Below are 21,358 nucleotides of genomic sequence, written 5' to 3' on the forward strand. Positions count from 1 at the left end.
ATTAAAAGAAAATCTGAATAAAACTTTTTTATGCAGAAGAGGTTAAGTCATGAATATGCACAGTTTTGATGATATAATGTAGTTTCCAGTTACAAGGACAAACTTTTGCTTACTTGATCTTAGCCAAAAGGCCGAGAAGCGATTCCTTTTGCTTACTCTTCTTTGAGAAAGTACTTTACATTAAAGCTCATTACAGTTTGCACTTGGACCATGTATATTTGAGTACCATTTTCAAATAGCAAACACATTTTGTAAGCTAACTTACAAAATTGTTGAGTGATATGGGGCATGATTCTAAAGAAAAGTTAGTTTCAAGAGCTTTAGAGGTTTAGTAGCATTATAGTTGAGTAACCCTAGCATAGCATAAGTAGGTAGCATAGCATACTGTGTCATGTTCCCACATTGAGGTTTGTAGAGCTCTATGAAGAATGCAATCTAAGTATCTCTAGCAATATTAACATTCCGTTTCTAAATCTTTTTCTTTTCTAATAGCTTTATTGTGAAAGAATTCACATAATAAAATTTACTCGTTTAAAGTATCTAATTCATTGGTTTTAGTTTATTCACAGAGTTGTGCGACAGTCACTATTAGCTAATTTTAGAATGTTTTCATCACTTCAGAAAGAAACCCCTTTTGATGTCTAAAGTACAAATCCTCACACTGAGGCTGAAAATTACCTGCTAAAGTGGCAGAGTGAAAGATATTTTATGTTTATATAAAACTTGGCCAGTATTTACAGGCTATTCCCCATAGTTTGGTAAACAGTTATGTTTTCTGTTGTTGTCTCTAGGGGTAAGAGTGCTAATTATTTTGTTTTCGTGTTGGTGGGAGTGGTGGTTTTGGAAAGGTTCTTTTATGGTCACAGTTGTTCTCAGGCCATGCTGTTGGTTTGCAGGGCACTAGCTGACATGAATAATGATGGAAGAATGGATCAAGTGGAGTTTTCCATAGCTATGAAACTTATCAAACTGAAGCTACAAGGATATCAGCTACCCTCTGCACTTCCCCCTGTCATGAAACAGCAACCAGTTGCTATTTCTAGCGCACCAGCATTTGGTAAGTCTGAAAATGAATTGGTTTCTGTATTTTCTTGTATATTTTAAAAATAAATGTTTTCCTTTTTTTCCCTGTCGGTTTATAACATTATGAAATTCTAGGAGGTAATTCCGTCTGAAAAATGATGGCCCCCTGCAGGAAGATAGTGCTGGGGAGAAGAAGGAGCATGTTCACATTTGAACCCTAGGATGTAAAGTAATCAAAATGAAAGCAGAGATGCAGGCCGTCAGTCAGGGGAAAAGGAACAAACTTACAGTCCGCTGCTGCAGCTTCTGGGTTTTTTTTTTTTTTCTCTTCCATTGATCCTTCAGGTTGTTGCATACTTCCTTTTGATTTTCGGTTTCCATAATGTCTGTTTCTCCTTGTGCATAAACAATTCCTTTGGATTATGGCATCTAGAAATATATATATTTTGAATCACAGTATTGAGTCACTTGGCCACATTAAATTCTTTCTTAGAACAAAATGGAATAGAGAAAAAATAAACATTGTTATCCTGATTAAAAACCTAATTCCAGCCGAGCATGGTGGCTTACACCTCTAATCCCAGCACTTTGGGAGGCTGAGGCAGGTGGATCACCTGAGGTCAGGAGTTCGAGACCAGCCTGGTCAACATGGTGAAACCCCATCTCTACTGAAAATATAAAAAATTAGCCAGGTGTGGTGGTGCACACCTGTAATCCCAGCTACTCGGAGAGGCTGAGGCAGGAGAACCTGGGAGGCAGTGGCTGCAGTGAGCCAAAATTGTGCCACTGTACTCCAGCCTGGGCGACAGAGCAAGACTTCGTCTCAAAACAAACGTGATTCCATAAAAAATTATCTTTCAACCAGGTATTTTTCTTATAAGTTAATTGATTAATTAGTTGACTGAGATCAGTAGTTCTGATTTCTGTTCTCATTCTAGACTTTAGGTTAATTTGAAGATCACAGTAATAAAATCTAACATCTGATTCATGGGGAGGTTCTTTAACAGTTTAAAACAAAACATGAAAATTGTGGCTAGAGTTTCTTTTCATCTCTTCATCCTCAGATAGCTGATGATAGGTGATAAAGTGAAATAGATTTGGGAGGGGGCAGTCAACAGTAATTCAGGGTGTCTCTGATACAATTAATGATAAGCTAAGATACAGAAATACTCTGGTTTTACTTACTAGGTTTCCTATTAAAAACAATGTATTGCCTTTCTTTTAGTAAGTTTTAGCCACAAGGCTGGTTTTTGTAAGGGGAAAGGTTTTGGGAAGATTTTTAGGCAAATAGGATAGTGGTCCAAGAAAAGAAAGAAAAATCCATATATGAGCAAAGGCGAGGAAGAGCAGAAGTGAACACTGCAGCAGCCTCCACATGACTGGGGCCGTTGTTTGTCTTGTCCAGTGTGTGCTCACAATGTTTAGCCTTTAGTTAACCAGCTAATTTAAGTGGAACTTGCTCTGAATCCCTGAAGATCTCTGTAGCCAATCTTTGGTCAGGACCCAGGTGTTAAAATAATTCAAGGGTGTTTGGGGTCGAACACAGTGGCTCATGCCTGTAATCCTAACGCTTTGGGAGGCCAGAGCAGGAGGATTGCTTGGTCCCAGGTGTTGGAGACCAGCCTGGCAACATAACAAGGCCTCGTTGCTACCGAAAATTTAAAAATTAACCAGGCATAGTGGTGGGTGCCTATAGTCCCAGCCACTTGGGAAGCTGAGACAAGAGGATCACTTGAGCACAAGAGGTCAAGCCTGCAGTGAGCCAAGATCACACTACTGCACCCCAGCCTGGGTGACAAAGTGATACCCTGTCTTAAAAAAAAAACAACAAAAAACGGTATTTGGTTTTCTTTTGGCTTTCTTCCAGTGCTACAAGAAGAAATCTCATAGTGGAGAAAAGGTCAAATGACTAGAGGCACCCCATTTCTCCTTTTTCTCTCAAACCTGGGGTCAATAATTTTTCCTGTACCATTTAATTCATTTTCTCTTATTCCATTCTGCCATCAGAATTTCAGTTGTGGAGCTATTGCTGATTTGGTTTCAGGAGGTTGTGACCTTACTGCTGAGAAAGTTTTGCAGTCATTAAGTAACCTGCTACTGTTAAACCTGCCAGGATTTCTGACCTAATACTCTGCCAGGCAGCCCATCACTCTTCCCCCCAGACTTCTCCCTGTCTTTCCTCACCTTGTTCTCACCACATTGATGTTCTCAGTAAATGATTTTGATGAGGCTAAACCATGAAGGATATCAGAACATAGGAGAAGTTACCAGTATATGATCTTGATCAAGTTTACTTAAGTATTTTCTAGTTCTGCCTCTCAGCTCAATCTAGGGTAAAATACACATATATATTTTATAGTTCGTTGAGCCACTTGAGAATAAAATAATTTATTACTATTGTCATTGTTTTATTTATTTATTTATTTTTTTTTTTTTGAGACAGACTCTCACTTAGTCGCCCAGGCTGGAGTGCAGTGGCATGATCTCGGCTCACTGCAACCTCTGCCTCCCGGGTTCAAGCAGTTCTCCTGTCTCAGCCTCCCGAGTAGCTGGGACTATAGGCACATGCCGCAACACCCAGCTAATTTTTGTATTTTTAATAGAGACAGGGTTCCACCATGTTGGTCACGCTGGTCTTGAATTCCTGACCTCAGGTGATCCACCCACCTCAGCCTCCCAAAGTGTTGGCATTACAGGATGAGCCACCGCACCTGGCCTGCTTTCTAATTAATATTGAAAATTATTGGTTAGGTGTGGTGGCTCATACCTGTAATCTCAGCACTTTGGGAGGCCGAGGTGGGCAGATCGCTTGCGCTCAGGAGTTTGAGACCAACCTGGGCAACATGGCAAAACCCCATCTCTACAAAAAATACAAAAATTAGCTGGGTATGGTGGTGTGTGCCTGTAGTCCTAACTGCTTGGGAGGCTGAGGCAAGGGGATGGCTTGAGCCCAGGAGGTGGAGGTTGCAGTGAGCCAAGGGAGATCGTGCCACTGCACTCCAGCCTGGGTGACAGAGCCAGACCCTATCTCAAAAAACAAAACAAAACAAAAATCTGACTCTGCATTTCCTTGCCCTTATATATAGTATGTGCCTTCACATATAATATTTGATCACAATGATAACCCTAAAAAGTATGCAGACTCTATTAGCCCTGTTATATAAATGAGGGAACTGAGATTCTCAGAAATTGAACATTTTGCTTAAGGCCATATTTCTAACAAAGGAGATAGAACCTGTCCAAAGCTACCATTTATCTAAAGGCGAGATGGAGTCTCACTCTGTCGCCCAGGCTGGAGTGCAGTGGCATGATCTCGGCTCACTGCAACCTCCGCCTCTCGAGTTCAAGCAATTCTCCTTCGTCAGCCTCCCGAGTAGCTGGGATTACAGGCACCCACCACCACACCCGGCTAATTTTTCTATTTTTAGTAGCGACGGGGTTTCACCATCTTGGCCAGGCTGGTCTTGAACTCCTGACCTTGTGATCCACCCGCCTCGGCCTCCCAAACTCCTGGCATTACAGGCATGAGCCACCGCACCCGGATGGCTTTAGGTTTTTTAAAATTACCTTCTCCATGCCTTCATTATCACCAAACTAACTGGGTGACATGACGTGTCACTCTTCCATGGTTCCTTGTCTGCATGGGTTTTTTGTTTTGAGACAGGGTCTCACTCTGTTGCCCAGACTAGAGTGCAATGGCACGATCATAGCTCACTGTAGCCTCCAACTCCTAGGCTCGAGCGTTCCTCCTGCTTCAGCCTCCTGTGTAGCTGGGACTACAGGCATGTACCACCACACTGAAGTAATTAAAAAAATTTTTTTATAGATAGAGTCTTGCTCTTTTGCCCAGGCTGGTCTCAAACTCCTAATCTCAAGTAATCCTCCCATTTTGGCTTCCCAAAGTGCTGAGATGACAGCATAAGCTGTGGCACCCAGCCTCAGATATTTTTTAATGTAGTTGTTAACACACTATAGAATTAAGGCTCAGACTGGAGTCTGAACAATGATTTTGTTCAACTCCCCTACAGAGAAGAGAGAAAAATGGGGTGCAGTGATACTGTGACTTGCCTTGGAGCACCCTGAAAATAGAATTTTCTATTCTAGGAAATTCTATGGGTAGACTTGGTACCTTCTTTCACCAGTGTGCACTCAGCATAATTCTTTTGTTCTGGACCCAGCTTATACAGGAGGAGTCTGTTTTTCTTTTGCTTGGTTTTTGTTTTGCCAGAGTACATGGTTTTATTGGATTAAACCAGTGTTTTGTAAGCCCCTACTGTGTGTCCTAGTTGCTGGGAACATGCTGGCCAGCAAGACCTCATGGCTCCTACCACTGTGGATCTTATTTTCAAATTGTGGGGAGCAAGGAAATAAATACTTTTAGGTGAGAATAAGTGCAATAAATTCATTAAAACAGAGTAATAGTAGAGAGACAGAGAGAGAGAAACCAGTAGAACAAGATGGCCAGGGAAGAATTCTTTGAGCAGATGACTTTTGGAACTGATGTAGATGATGAGAGCCATGTGAAGACCTAGGGGAGAGGCCTTCCAGGCTAAAGGAACTGCACTGGCAAAAGTCCTAAGGCAAAAACTAGCTTGGGGTTTGGAAGGTGTGCGAGGGGCGTCGTAGCTGAAGCATGGGGAGACCATAAGGAAAAGCAAGCAAACAACAGATTAAGCAGAAGAGTGACGTGGTTGACAGACTTATCTGTGTTATCTGAAGACTGGAATGTAGGGGACAAGAATGGAATCCTGGAGATCAGTTAGGAGGCTTTTGCCACGGGCAAGAGGCAATGGTGATTTATATCTGGTGGTGATAATCAATGTGGAGGACAGATTAGATTCATTATAGCCTGTATTTTGGAAAAAAAGTAAAAAGGACTTGTCAGTAGATTGGAAATAAGAAATGAAAAAGGAGTATTAAGGCTTTTCACATGAATAACTAGATGGATGGTATAAGTGTATACTGAGATAGGGATAACAGGAAGAGGAATGGTTTTAAAGGAGAAATTAAGAGTTTTGGTGATTTTGAGAATCCTAGTAGATTTCCGAGTTGGGATGTTAAGGAGACAGGGATGACTACATTTGACTGAAGCTCAGAGGAAGGATCGATCAGCTCTGGGGCAGTTTGGATATGGAGAGCATGTCTTAGGGGTGAGCTTAGCTATAAGGAGTACAGTGTAGACCCAAGCCTTGATGTGATGTGACATTTAAAGGTCAGGCAAAAGAGGAGAAGCCAGAAACTGAGACTGACAAAAGTGAAATGGCAGAAGATTGGTGTCCTGCTACCAAGAAAAAGTGTTTCAAGAAGGAGGGAATGCTCCATTGTTTGAGCTGCTTTTGAGAGATGGAGTAAGAATATGGCAGAACAGTGGTGATTAGATTTGATGTGATGAGCTTTTGAGTGACCTTGACAAGCAGTTTCAATAGAGTGATAGGGACAAAATCCTGATTGGAGGCTTGGAAGAGGGGAGAGAATTTCAAGAATTAAGACTTACCCAGGACGAGGTGATGGCAGCCAGAATACGGCTTCTGGTAGATGTATTTATTTAGAAAGTCATTCATTCAGAAAAGGTAGTCAGTTGTCAAAAGGATGATAGTCTTTTTGCAGTGGCTATTTAAAGCACAGTAGGCCAGGCACGGTGGCTCATGCCTGTAATCGCAGCACTTTGGGAGGCCAAGGCTGGAGGATTGCTTGAGGCTCCTAGTTCAGGACCAGCCTGGGCAACATAGTGAGATCCTATTTCTATTTTTTTAATGTAAGTAGATAAATAGATAGATAGATAGATAGATAGCTAATAAATTTTTCCTTTTCTGTAAAATGGAAAAATTATTATGTAAGAGAAGATTTTTAACAAATTTGGAAGCTTAAAAGATGCTTTTACCAGTCTGATGATTAAACAGTATTTTTAAACTTGGCCTTTTCCTCAGTGTCTTTTTGAGGTTAGCCTCCTTTTAGGTTAGGGGTCTGCAGCACAGATGGGGTACGTGTCTTGAAGGTTAACTGGTTGCGCAGTATGCTGTGTCAATCCTTTTGAAAGTCTGAATGATGGCTCATGAAAACTTTTTAGTTTGTTTCCATCTATTTTTAGTTGTTGCTTGAGTAGATTGACATTCTTACTTAAGCAAAAACCAGGATTTGGAGTATAATTCAGTATAGTTATCAAAAGAACCAAATTTTTAAAAAGAAAAACACATTAAAAATATAGTTATCAAATAATCTTAGAAAATTTTGGAATTCCAAAACTGACAAGGTAAACCTGATACATGTTGCTATGTGTGGATATGTAAAGTTAATCTGATTCCAAATGAGATGGGTGATAATGTGCTTGATAGTGTGCACGTGAACTGTAAACCAGTCATCTAGATGACTATAATTAATAAACTTAGTAAAGCCCAAGTTATAATTTTTTTCTTCTCTTTGTTGGATTTTCAGTGTCTATAAACATTGTTTTTAAAAATGAAAATAGGCCGGGCGCAGTGACTCACGCCTGTAATCCCAGCACTTTGGGGGGGCCCAGGCGGGCGGATCATGAGGTCAGGAGATCGAGACCATCCTGGCTAACATGATGAAACCCCGTCTCTACTAAAAATACAAAAAAAATTAGCCAAGCATGGTGGCGGGTGTCTGTAGTCCCAGCTGCTCGGGAGGCTGAGGCAGGAGAATGGCGTGAACCCTGGAGGCAGAGCTTGCAGTGAGCCGAGATCGCGTCACTGCACTCCATCCTGGGCGACAGAGCGAGACTCCGTCTCAAAAAAAAAAAAAAAAAAAAAAGGGAAATAGTCTGATTTTCTTACTGTATAAGTAATAGATGCTGCTTGTGAGTCAACAATGCAAAAAGACTTAAAAAGTAAAAATTACTATTAATTCTATTACCCAGTGATGACCACTGTGCTCAACAACACTATTTTTAAAATCTTTTTTTTTTTTTTTTTGAGGTGGAGTCTTGCTCTGTCCCCCAGGCTGGAGTGCAGTGGCACCTTCTCGGCTCACTGCAACCTCCGCTTCCTGGGTTCAAGCGATTGTCCTGCCTCAGCCTCCCCGGTAGCTGGGACTACAGGCATGTGCCACCACGCCTGGCTAATTTTTGTATTTTTAATAGAGACGGGGTTTCACCATGTTGGCCAGGCTGGTCTCGAACTCCTGATCTCAATATCCACCTGCCTTGGCCTCCCAAAGTGCTGGGATTACAGGCGTGAGCCACCGCGCCTGACCCTATTTTTAAAATTTTACACAAGTAATACATGCTCTTAGTAAAAAGAAATACAAACAAAACAGAATTGTGTACATTTGTAACAGTGCAGGAGGAAGAGGGAAGAATTAGGGTACCTGGTGCACTTGAAACAGGAGAACCCCAAAACAGCTAACAGGTATTTGCAAGAAAGTTCAACCAGGCTGAGAGCAGCAATAGAAATAGGAAAGGGTTATGCTCTCTGCAGTACTGAGTGAGTACAAAGGATCTGAGAGATTTGGAGCAGTCCAGCCCCTATGAACTCAAAAGACTGGCCCAACAAGCCTTCCTTTTGGGACAGGGCTTCATACTCAGGAAAAATGACTGGGAGTGGAATCAAAATTAAGCAGTACAGGGACATGGATACAAAGGAAAGAGACGGTCCAGACAAAAGTAGGGGGGGAGAATGGAGACTGGAATTCCTAGGAAGCAAGGCTCACATAAAAATGAGCAACAGAAAGTATCAAGCAAGGTCAAATCCACTGCAGAAAGTGTCAAGCAAGGTCAAATAACACAAAGTTATTATTAGAAAAAAGGAGAATAAAGGGAGAAATAACACTCCTGTGGACAGTGAAAGCACACCAGTAAATCACTACTTCAAAACAAGCTCAAAGAGAATAAGAAAATGATACAAGACTTGAAAGATGAAAGTAAATCAGAGTTTTTAAGGCTCATAAATAAGGTGACAGAAAGAATGAGAAATAAAAGAAAAATTCATTCTAGAAATGAGGATGCAACTAGAAGCAACACAGGGGATACTAACTGAAGAAAAATAGAAGTTACAAAGAGGAAAAAAATTTAAATTAAAAGGAAATGAGGCTGGGCGCAATGGCTCACGCCTGTAATCCCAGCACTTTAGGAGGCCGAGGTGAGTGGATCACCTGAGGTCAGGAGTTCAAGACCAGCCTGGCCAACATGGCAAAACCCCGTCTCTACTAAAATTACAAAAATTAGCTGGGCATGATGGCACATGCCTTTAATCCCAGCTACTTTGGAGGCTGAGGCATGAGAATCGCTTGAACCCGGGAGGCAGAGGTGGCAGGAAGCCGAGATCACACCACTGCACTCTAGCCTTGGGGATAGAGTGAGACTAGGTCTCCTAAATAAATAAAAGGAAATGGAAAAGATATAAAAAGAATTTGAGAAACAGTAACAAGTATTTAAGACAAAGAAGATTGAATGTATGAGCAGCAGGAGTCCCTGAGGAAGAAAACTAAACCAATGGAATAGAACAAATGATAAAAATGAATTCAAGACAACTTTCTTAAAATAAGAGATTCTAAACTATATTTAAAAGAGTATCATGTGGCCAAGAATATCAATCTAAAAAGTCCAACACTAAGATATATTCTAGTTGAAGGAGAAATTATTTAGACATGTAGAAAAAGAAAGCATATGACTTACAAGGGGGAAAATTAGATTATCTTCAGATTTTTCAACAGCAGTGCTTTCTGCTAGAAGAAAATGGAGTAACATATTTAGAATTCTCAGGGAAAGAACAAGCCAAGGATTTTGTGTCCAGAAAAACTGACTTTCAAGTAGAAAAAACAGACAAAACGTTACCAATTTATAAGGCCTCGGGGTATGTTAACATGAGCCTTTCTTAAGGAATCTATTAGAGAATGTGCTCCAGACAATCAAAATAGCTAGACCTAGGTCATCATAAGGACTGGTGGTGAGCACTAAATATATAGTTAGCTGTAGAACTAAGACTGAAGGAAGGCTGAGGAGGAGAGAGTATCGGATGTAATTCCCATGCACTGTCAATTGGATACGATAAAACTTTAAGGGGGGCAGGACTGCATGCAAAAAAATGATTTAATGCATTCAGAAATTAGTATTAGTATTGTTATTCTGAAACTGCTGTCTGAGATATGTGGTGAAAACAAATTAGTAATTACGGAAAAGTCTAATTCTGTCATTTTCTATATCTTTGAAATCTGTATTCTTGGTGTGGAAGAAAGGAGATAACAAATGTAATAGTATCAAATGTAATGAAAAAGCAGTATAGTCTTGGATTTGATTTTCAAATCGAAAGTATTAATATGAACTCAGAAGGCGTCTCTCACCACACCCCCCATTCTCTTCATCTATCCATCTATTTGTCTCCTAGTTCTGTTCACTGAAAAGACTAGATACAATCATCTACCCCAGCAGCACTGAGCATCCTTAGCGTCCAGATTGTGAACTTGAAATATCATTTCTCACCAAAAGAAACCAGAGTTTCTTGGAGAAATGGCTGAATCCACGTCTAGATATGAAATGTGAAGAGCTTGAAGGACCCATCTTGTAATACTGGTCAGCAAGGAAGTTATCAAAGCATAGTAGGAGGATATCAGAAATTCTCAGAAGCCAACCTGAAGAGGCTTACATTGGCCAAAGAGAGGACAGTTTGAACTTCAAGAATGATAATGTGCCATGAATTAAAACTCAATAAATATTTGTAAATTTATGACTCAATAATGATTTAATAATATATTTAACAAGAATAATTTACCTTAAGAAGATCCTAAGAAACCAGTTCATTACCTTGAAAACAGGTAAAGGGAAAGAATCAGGCATTTATTATGCCTTTTGTATATGAGCTGTAGAACTGGATAGCCAACTAGTATATCCTCATTAGAAGCACCTCTTTATAAAATTATTACAGCTAATAAATGACAAAGACATAGTAGGATTAGAACATCACTATTTTCAACTCCCCATAAATGAATAAATATAGGCGTTAAGCATCAATGACTGCCAAGATCACAAAAAGATAGCTACATTTTGTGTGTGTCCTGTAGTCTTGCCAAAGAGATCCACCCTCAGCTTGATCCATTCTTTGGATGTAGCTGCGTATTTGCAGGAAATACAGAATATAGAGGGAAATGTTGAACCGCACCATGAGAATGCAATCAGCAAAATCCAGACTGGGAAACTCCACAGGTCACATGGCCTGGGTCTTTCAACAGAAAAGAAAATGAAAAGGATGGAGAGGGGACTATGGATTAAAGGAAACCTAAAAGACATTTCAGCAGTGAGATTTCCGACCATGCATGCCTGAGTTGAGATGAGCAAATTCTTCCCTCAAGGGCAGAATTGACAGAATAACCATTTCAGTGCTCTGGAAATTAACCAAAGGTATATAACATCTGAGAATCATTTATGCCTGAAAAGCTGCTGAGCTTCAGATATGAAGCAGAAGTCTGTTGCATTCTTTCCTGGGCATTTTCCTATCCCCCAACACTTCAGCTTGGTAACGTGGAGGGACAGGTTGTAAATATTAGCAGTCTTAACTGCTGTCATTGAAGGGGGCTTACTTGCTTTGGGAGTGGGAAGTCATGCCTGTGCCCAGCAGCTTCGTCAGTGGAAATGACAATTCTGGCCACAGAAGAGCAGGTATGACCAGCCACTCTATTATCCTGAACTCGTGGTCATGGCCAGGGCAAGTATATTCTTGGCTGAGGCTATGCACATGTGTCGCGGAGACCAGGGTGGGCCCGAGTCAGCTGCAAACTCCTGACTAGCCCTCAAACTGCATGCACGTATAGAGAATATGCGGAAAGGCCCTGTGAAATGTTAAAGTTGAGGAAGACTTTAAAATGGTCTGAACTTTGAATGCATTTTTGTGCTGACAGATTGGCAGAGAAAGGAAGCCTTACTGACTTGAGGTGTTTGAGCACAACTTCCGTCCCATCATTGGCTGACTACTGTGCTACAAAGATGCAGGTGCAATCCGTAAAAAGCCAGGCTTAAAGATAAAAACGAATTTTTTAAAAACCCAACTGAGCAGAACCATCAGGGGCTGCACAACAAGGGAAGACAGATTTTTCTGAATTAGCCTATGCCGGTTACTAAATAAAGATAGAAACAACAACCTTCAGGGGGAAAATCAGAGCCAGAGTAGCTACAATGTATTATCTGAATGTCCATTTTCACCTAAATTTGAGACATTAAAAAATAACAGGAAAGTATTGTCTCACCCTCAAGAAAAGAGGCTGTCAGTAGGAACTATCTCTGATCCAGCTGTTGGATTCATTTAGCAGACAAAGGCTTCAAAGCAGCAATTACGTTCAAAGAACTGAAGAACTAAAGGAAAACATGGAAATGAATCAACAGACAGACACTCTCCAAAAAACAATAGAAATTACAAAAAAGAGGAAAATTGAAATTCTAGAAAAGTATGACAGTTGATGTGAAAAGTTCAATAACTGGCCGGCCACAGTGGCTCACACGTGTAATCCCAGCACTTTGGGAGGCCGAGGCCTGTGGATCACCTGAGGTAGAGAGTTCGAGACCCGCCTGGCCAACATGATGAAACCCCGTCTCTGCTGAAAATACAAAAAATTAGCTGGACATGATGGCAGGTGCCTATAATCCCAGCTATGTGGGAGGCTGAAGCAGGAGAATCCCTTGAAGCCAGGAGGCAGAGGTTACAGTGAGACGAAATTGCGCCATTATACTCCAGCCTGGGCAACAAGAGTGAAACTCCGTCACAGAAAAAAAAAGGAAAGTTCAATAACTAAGGCTGGGAGCGGTGGCTCACGGCTGTAATCCCAGCTCTTTGGGAGGCTGAGGTGGGTGGATCACCTGAGGTTAGAAGTTGGAGACCAGTCTGGCCAACATGGCGAAACCCCGTGTCTACTAAAAATGCAGAAATTAGCTGGGCGTGGTGGCAGATGCCTGTAATCCCAGTTATTGGGGAGTCTGAGGCAGGAGAATAACTTGAACCCGGGAAGTGGAGGCTGCAGTGAGCCAAGACCACGCCACTGCACTCCAGCCTGGGCAACAGAGTGAGGCCTTGTCTCAAAACAAAAACAAAACCTGAAAAGTTCAATAACTAAAATGAAAAATTTACCACAGGGTCTTAATAGCAGATTCAAGATAGCAGAAGACAGAGTCAGTGAAGTTGAAGATTAATCAATAGAAATTATTCAATCTGAAGAATATGGAACAAAAAGATTGAAAAAAAAATAACAAAGTTTCAGAGACTTATGGAACAAGACCAAGTTTACCAATATGTGTGTCATGGGAGTCTTAGAAGGAGGATCATGAGAGAAAGGTACAGAAAAATATTTGAAGAATAAAAGCCAAACACTTGCCAAATTTGGTGAAAAGCAATAGTCTACACAATCAAAAGCTCAACACACCTCAAATAGGGTAAATACAAAGAGATCTACACCCAGACACATCATAGTTAACCTACGGAAGCCAAACACAGAGATAAAACCTTGAAAGCAGCAAGAGAAAAGCAACTCATCATGGATAGGGGAGCATAGATATAAATAACAGCAGACTTGTAATTGAAAACAATGGAGGTTAGAAGGCAGTGGAATATTCAAAATGCTGCAAGAAAAAATTCAACCCGAAATTCTATATTCAGCAAAACTATCATTTAAAAATGAAGGTGAAATAATGACCTTTTCAAATAAACAAAGACAGAGAGAATTCATTGCTACTAGACCTACCTTAGAAGAAATACTAAATGAAGACTTTCAGGATGAAATGAAATGACAAAAGGTGGTAACTTTAATATATGGAAAGAAATGAAGAGCATCAAAAATGGTAAATATGTAGGTTAATTTAGAAGACCACATAAATCTATTTTTCTTCTTTTCTCTCAAGTTTAAAAGATATAAGATTGTATAAAGTAATAATTATAACTCTATTATTGGGCTTATAACATATTATAATGTATGCGACAGTAATAGCACAGAAGAGGAGAAAGGGAAATGAGCTATATTTGTGTAAAGTTTCTATATTCTGCCATTAGAAGTTGATTATGATAAATTAATTTGGAGATTTTAATCCCTACAACAACCACATAGAAAATTACTTTTGGATGGATACAGTGGCTCACCCCTGTAATCCCAGCACCGTGAGAGGCTTGAGGCCAGGAGTTTGAGACCAGACTGAGTAACATAGCAAGACCCTGTCTCTACAAAAAAATAAAAACTTAGCTGCATTTGGTGGTGCATGTCTATAGTCCCAGCTACTTGGAGGCTGAGGCAAAAGAATCCCTTGAGCCCAGGAGTTCAAGGTTACAGTGAGCTGTGATCACGTGACTGTACTTCAGCCTGGGTGAGAGTGAGACCTTATCTCTAATAATAAAAGAAAAAAAAGAAAATTTTAATTACTATTATTATGTAATAATACTCTTTTCAGTTAGCTTTCTCAGGTTGAAAATAAAATTTACTTTTAAAAAATAGTAAAGGTCAGACATGGTGACTCACGCCTGTAATCCCAGCACTTTGAGAGGCTGAGGCAGGACGATCACTTGAGCCCAGAAGTTCGAGACGAGCTCAGGCAACATAGTAAGACCTCATCTCTACCGCCCCTCCAAAAAAAAAATACACGTATATATATATGAAACTGGGTGTAGGGATGCACACCTGTGGTTCCAGCAAGTTGGGAGGCTGAGCTGGGACGATCGCTTGAGCCCAGAAGGTGAAGGCTACGGTGAGCTATGATCATGCCATTTCACTCTAGCTTGGGCAACAGAGTGAGATCTTGTCTCAAACAAACAAAAATATTTTAAAAAAATCAATAGGGGGCATTTAAACACTAAAATTTATTTACTCCACATGAAAGAAGGTATTAAAGTTGGGACAGAGAAATAAAAAAGAAGGTAAGCTTTTTACTTTTTTTTTTTTTTTTGAGACAAGGATCTCACTGTATTGCCCAGGCTGGAGTACTGCGATGTGATTGTGGCTCACTGTAGCCTCAACCTCTTCGGCATAAGTGATCCTCCCACCTCAGCCTTCCATGTAGCTAGGCCTACAGGCGGGTACCACCATGCCTGGCTAATTTTTAAAATTTTTTGTAGAGATGGAATTTTGCTATGTTGCCTTGTCTGGTTTTGGACTCCTGCCCTCAAGAGATCTTCCTGCCTTGGCCTTCCAAAGTAGTGAGTTTACAGGCATAAGCCACTGTGCCCAGCTGGAAACATTTATTTTTGTTTTATCATTTCTTCTTTATTGGTTAGAATATTTTTGTATAAAGATGCTTCCAGGGCCAGGCACAGTGGCTCATGCCTGTAATCCCAGCACTTTGGGAGGCCAAGGCAGGTGGATCACCTGAAGTCAGGAGTTTGAGACCATCCTGGCCAACATGGTGAAACCTCATCTCTACTAAAAATGTAAAAATAGCCGGGCGTGGTGGTGGGCACCTGTAATCCCAGCTATTCAGGAGACTGAGGCAGGAGAATCACTTGAACTCGGGAGGTGGAGGTTGCAGTGAGCCAAGATCACGCCACTGCACTCCAGCCTGGGTGACAGAGCGAGACTCCATCTCCAAAAAAAAAGAAAAGAAAAAAGAAAATAAAATGAATAAAGATGCTTTCCCCATCAAACATGTGGTTTCCCTGAGGTATAATAAACATAGGAAAGGCAGATTGCAGTTTGATTTTTCTACCTTTTATTTACTAGTTTTCAAAGTAGTAAATTGATTGCCTTAGTGTCCTCCTTTTTTGACCAGTTAGGATTTTATTTATTTTTAAATATCATTTTGAACTCATGGATTTAATTATATTTGAGCCTTTAAGTCCACTGCAGTTATTATTCTTTTTGATTCTCATCTTGTTTGTTCTGTCTTCAGGTTGAGTCTTGAGTCCTTTTGATGTGATCCTTGACATAATTTTTGTTACTCTTTAAAATGATTAACTTGAAGCCCTATTTTAATTGGAATATATTACAGCTGGAAAGTGATTTTCTTTAAGCAGTACTGGGTTAATTATTATTCAATGTTGAAACGTGATTGGATGTGAATGGTGTTGAGCTGTTTTTTCTTCATAGGTATGGGAGGTATCGCCAGCATGCCACCGCTTACAGCTGTTGCTCCAGTGCCAATGGGATCCATTCCAGTTGTTGGAATGTCTCCAACCCTAGTATCTTCTGTTCCCACAGCAGCTGTGCCCCCCCTGGCTAACGGGGCTCCCCCTGTTATACAACCTCTGCCTGCATTTGCTCATCCTGGTATGTGACTTGCTGAAACCATAGGCTGAATTTTTACTACTTGTATTTTGCTGTTCATTATTAAAATCTTTTCTCTTCACGTTCTGATTATGTTTAAATGATATTTTAGTCCAGAGGAAAATATCTTTATTTTTTTCACTTGATTTCACATTTTTTCCACTGTATTAAATGGGATATGTTAGTGTGGAGAGAGTCAAAGAGAATTATAGATTTCTGGGTGCCACTGTGGACAAAGGTGAGCTCAGCAGTGAAAGTCACAAATGTAATTTTCTTTCAAGGGCTGAGAAGAGCAATTGAAGTTGAACTGTAGTTGAACATTTTCTATTTTTATGTATCAGTTACTACTTTTCTTTAGCCACTATGAATTGCTAATAAGCAAGCCAATCCCCTAGGAATAGAACTATGTTGGGGGTTGTGGGAAAGAATAAAAAAGAACAGTTTATACTATTTTATGGTATTACATGCCTGCTTAATTGAAGGAAAGGATTTAAAAGTTTCTGGTTTAATTAATTCCACTTTGAGACTTTATTAAGTCTTTTTTCCTTTAGTTAAAGTATAAAACTGTAGATGTAGATAGCCTTGGTCTAACATCTTAATGAATTCATATCAATATGGAAAGTATTATTTTTAAAGTACTTTGACTACATCTAAGTAAATTCAGTATTGACGACATGGGTTTTAGCATCATACTTGAAACATTTCTGCGCCTTTGGCCCCCTGAATTTGTTGTATATTTATCAGGATATATATTTAAGTTATGGCCAAATAAGCTAAATGTATCTCCTTTTTTTAGATTTTTTCTTGTCACATGTAGTTCATCTTGCATATATGACCATGACTGTGGACATGATGGTAGCCCAGAAAGTGTGTGCAGTTGTTTTTCCAGGAGCATAAGCAAATCCACACACTCTGAGTCTTCTATTCTTTTGTGGCTAATGGCAAATGTTGCAAGTCATTTGCCATCAGGCAAGAGTGAGGGAATGTGGCTAAGACGCAGTGTTTTTTTTCTGACACTCAACTAACCAACCCCAGTGATAATCAGACACAAAAGCTGACCTTCCCTAGTGTCACATGTTATCTGGCCAAGACTATAGTTTGTGACTTCTTGGCTCTTACATCTGGAACTAATACTTCAGCTCCTTCAGTGCAGTGAAAAAAATACCATTTTATATATTTAAGCTGTTACCTCTTTAACTGTTGGAATAGGTCCTATAAAATGTGATACAAAATGTTTAATGAAGAGTAAAATTTTATGGAAATCAGCATTACTACATAGTAAGGTGATTTTCAGTAGAACAAGTAAATCTAGAAACCTTTTTGGCAGGAGGACAGAGGGTAAGGAGGGAAAAGCTCTTTTCAGTCTAGGCTGGCAAGAAGGGGGAATTATTTCTGCCTCAGATTTGTTGACTGTGCATTTTAATTTTTGTAAATTGGGGAAAGTTTCTTATCTTTGTAGAATTAAAATTATTCAACATTTATTTTTACAGCAGCCACATTGCCAAAGAGTTCTTCCTTTAGTAGATCTGGTCCAGGGTCACAACTAAACACTAAATTACAAAAGGCACAGTCATTTGATGTGGCCAGGTAAGTTTGCTTGTTTTTAAATGGGAAGTTTGGTTAAGGCCGTTACCTGATTAAATCATAAATTTGACCATGAATCATCTATATTCTTTTTGTTGTTGTCATCTTTTTTGTAGGCTTTTGTAGAGTGCTAATAATAATTTTCTTAATTTCTGGATAGTGTCACTAGTTTTTATCATTAATTTGTTGCAGAGATGAGAGAAATCAAGGACATAACATTTCCTTAAAGGCTTTGTGTATTTTTTTTTTTAAAGAGGATAACAAATGGATAGTAATAAAATGTTTAAAAACAGTAAGATAAAATTCTGGGTATAAGGGAAAAAAGCAAATGAACTATTTTATGTGTTTATGATTTACAAGTTTATGTATAAAATTTTTGTATGAAGATTGGAGTTATAGTTGGCTTTATTTTTAATTCTATCTCAGATAATCTTGTGGAGTTTATATGGGTAATTAGTAAAATCCTATTAAAGACGATTTATTATGAAAAAAATTATCCAGATAGTGGACAATTCACATTAATCAAATGTGTGGCTCAGTTTTATTAAAGCTGACATGACATTATTGCTTATGTTTTGGCCAACCTTGGTTTCAATTATTACCTTTCATATTTTTATTTTACTCCTATGTTTTACCCTTGCATACTGCTACATTAAGAAGAGAAATTAAGTCTCTTTTAAGCCATCTCAGAACTTTTGGGCCGGGTGTGGTGGCTCACGCCTGTAATCCCAGCACTCTGAGAGGCTGAGGCAGGAGGATCGCTTGAGCTCATGAGTTTGAGACCAGCCTGGGCAACATAGGGAGACCTTGCCGATACAAAAATTTAAAAATGAGATGGGAGGATGGCTGGAGCCAGGGAGATCGAGGCTGCAGTAAGCTGTGATTGTGCCACTGCACTCTTGCCTGGGTGACCCTGCCTAAAAAAAAAAAAAAAAGCTTTTGGAATTTATCCTGTCTTATGTCAGTCCTCACTAGAAATTGTTAAGTGAATCAAGTCATTTTCCCACTTTCAAGAGAAAAGCATGTTGAATATAATTCAGTGATGCCTTCATTACCTTTTAAAAATGATTTAAAGAAAATCCATAAACTGAAAAGCACTGTGCCAACAGCTTTACATTAACTCATTCTTCCCCATGAGATGATTCTGTTACTCTCTGTTATAGATGAGGGACAAGCTCAGAGACATTATGTTACTCGTGCAACACAACGTAACTCATAAGTGACAGAGCTGAGTCAAACTGAGTTATGTCTGATTTTAAGGCGTGTGTTCTTAACTATGCAAGTTTTCTCTAAAAAACTTAATTGTAGGATACAGGTATTTATTTGTGTTCCATTTAATTGCGATTTTACCCTTAAGATGCCTGAATTGGGCATCTACTTTGCCAGGCACATCATTAATCCTATTCAACCCCATAGCTACCTATGCAGTAGATGTCTCAAGATGGTGCATGAGGAAGCACACCCAGAGAAGCTCTAGTCCTCACCCATAGTTTACAGCTTAGTGCTTGGTGGAGCTGAGAGTTAAACCTATATCATCTTACACTAAGTTCCTTTTTAAAAAAAATTCTCCTGGGCTGGGTGCAGTGGCTCACGCCTGTAATCCCAGCACTTTGGTAGGCCAAGGTGGGCAGATCACAAGGTCAGGAGTTCGAGACCAGCCTGGCCAACATGGTGAAACCCCGTCTCTACTAAAAATACAAAAAATTAGCTGGGCGTGGTGGCGGGCACCTGTAATCCCAGCTACTCGGGAGGCTGAGGCAAGAGAATTGCTTGAATCCAGGAGGTGGAGGTTGCAGTGAGCTGAGATCGCAGCATTGCATTCCAGCCTGGGCAACACGGCAAGTCTCTTTCTTAAAAAAAAAAAAAAAAAAAAAAAAATTCTCCTATACCATGCTGAAGTTTTGAGTTTATTATGACTTTGCAGAAGCAATTTTGAAATCTGCTTTATTGATTTGTGACATTAGAATGAATAAACTATCAGTATTAGCAAACATTAGTGCTATTGAAACAACTGTTTTATGTTGTCACCTTTTTAATAACTTAAATTTCTAGCCAATTTTTGCAATGCAGTATTGAACTTTTGGGTACATCTTCATGAGTTTTTAGTCTATTTAAATTCTCAGGAATTTGGCAGAAAACTCTGATGTGATAAGTGTAATCTGGGACAACTTGTGTATGTAACACCCAACATTCCTGGCGTGTAGCAACTAGATAGTTAGCTTCTTGACAAATAGGTGGGAGTTGGAATCAGCAAAATATTAGTTAGTTAACATGAGAGGGTTGGTGCAGAAGTACCCACAGCAGAATAGATCATGGTAAGTGTTTTTTATTAAGAAATTCATAAAAATTGAAAAAGGTGAATTCATATAAGTACTTCTCGAGTGTTTGGGAGGTATTTCCTATACTTGAACTGTATATAATAGGTATAAGTGCATAGATAACACATGGAAATGATGATTAAAAAGTTCAGTATTTCAGTAAGATTGTGCTTTTACATGTTTAAAATAGATATTTTTGTTGAAGTGAAATTGCAGACAGAGCATTAGCTGTAATCTGTCCTGGAAGGGGAATGCCATTTTTACTGTCTGAGCTCAGCCATTGGGTTTAATTCAGATGTCGAAGCTTAACAAGCCATTGGTACCAGTGTGATATTTGTGTGGACGGTGGCATCTGAGGAACTAATCACTAAGGAAGTGTAGACGCAGCCTAACTACTGGCAAGTGTGTCCTTGGGCCAGCTCAGGATTGTGGCACATTGGCAAGGAGAGATCAGTATTGGATTGTAGTCGAGAAAGTGAAGCTGTCTCCATTCCCACTCTGCTTATGTGTGACCATGGAAATGTTCTGTTCTCTCTCTCTCTCTGGGAAACTGTCCAATGGGTCTGAATTTAAACTTAACCAGAATGGAGTAATTTCACTTCATTAAGAAATGGGTCCTGTATATTCATGTATAGAAAGTTAAAACATTTTGGAGAATTAGTACCTTTAAAGGCAGTTATTGGTTTGCTTTTAGCATTGCTTTTTAACCAAAAAAGAAGTGTTTTAGAAATTAGAATAGCCTGGACATTATTGTATTACCTCAGTTACAAGAGGTTTTTCATACTTTTATAGAACCTTTAAATTATTATATATACAACTTGAAACAGCCTCTCAGTCTATTGTGTTTATCCATGATTCTGGAAAAATAATTATCTATTTGAGGGAAATGTTTATGATCTTAAAAATGGGAAATACCCATGGCAAAAAAAAATCAGAAATAGTGATAATAAAATGAATAAAATATGAAAGTTAGATATGATTATCTAGAGAAGTTCTTAGTTTACTGTCATTAAGGAACTTTACCAGGCTGTTCCTTATGGATAATCCTCTTTCTCTCCTTTTTCTTTTCCCCACAGTGTCCCACCAGTGGCAGAATGGGCTGTTCCTCAGTCATCAAGACTGAAATACAGGCAATTATTCAATAGTCATGACAAAACTATGAGTGGACACTTAACAGGTATTTACAAATAAAAATTAGTGAAATATGATCTTTGTTTTCAGTGTAAACTGTTTCTAGATATTGGGTCGTAGAT

The 21,358-nt window shown here is 39.4% G+C and overlaps 1 protein-coding gene across 9 annotated transcripts in view; it reads left to right on the forward strand.

Annotated features, from left to right (window-relative positions):
* ITSN1 (intersectin 1) overlaps window positions 1-21,358 on the forward strand; it is a 257,613-nt gene that overhangs the window by 92,512 nt on the left and 143,743 nt on the right. For all 9 annotated transcript variants that reach the window (XM_034947835.3, XM_034947836.3, XM_008977693.5 and 6 more), the window contains exons 5-8: window positions 897-1,057; window positions 16,027-16,206; window positions 17,694-17,790; window positions 21,182-21,282. In XM_034947835.3, the coding sequence (XP_034803726.3) occupies window positions 897-1,057; window positions 16,027-16,206; window positions 17,694-17,790; window positions 21,182-21,282 (539 nt within the window). The remainder of the gene's footprint in view (window positions 1-896; window positions 1,058-16,026; window positions 16,207-17,693; window positions 17,791-21,181; window positions 21,283-21,358) is intronic.

Source organism: Pan paniscus, chromosome 22 (genome assembly GCF_029289425.2).
Source record: "Pan paniscus chromosome 22, NHGRI_mPanPan1-v2.0_pri, whole genome shotgun sequence".
In the NCBI taxonomy this organism is placed as follows: Eukaryota; Metazoa; Chordata; class Mammalia; order Primates; family Hominidae; genus Pan; species Pan paniscus.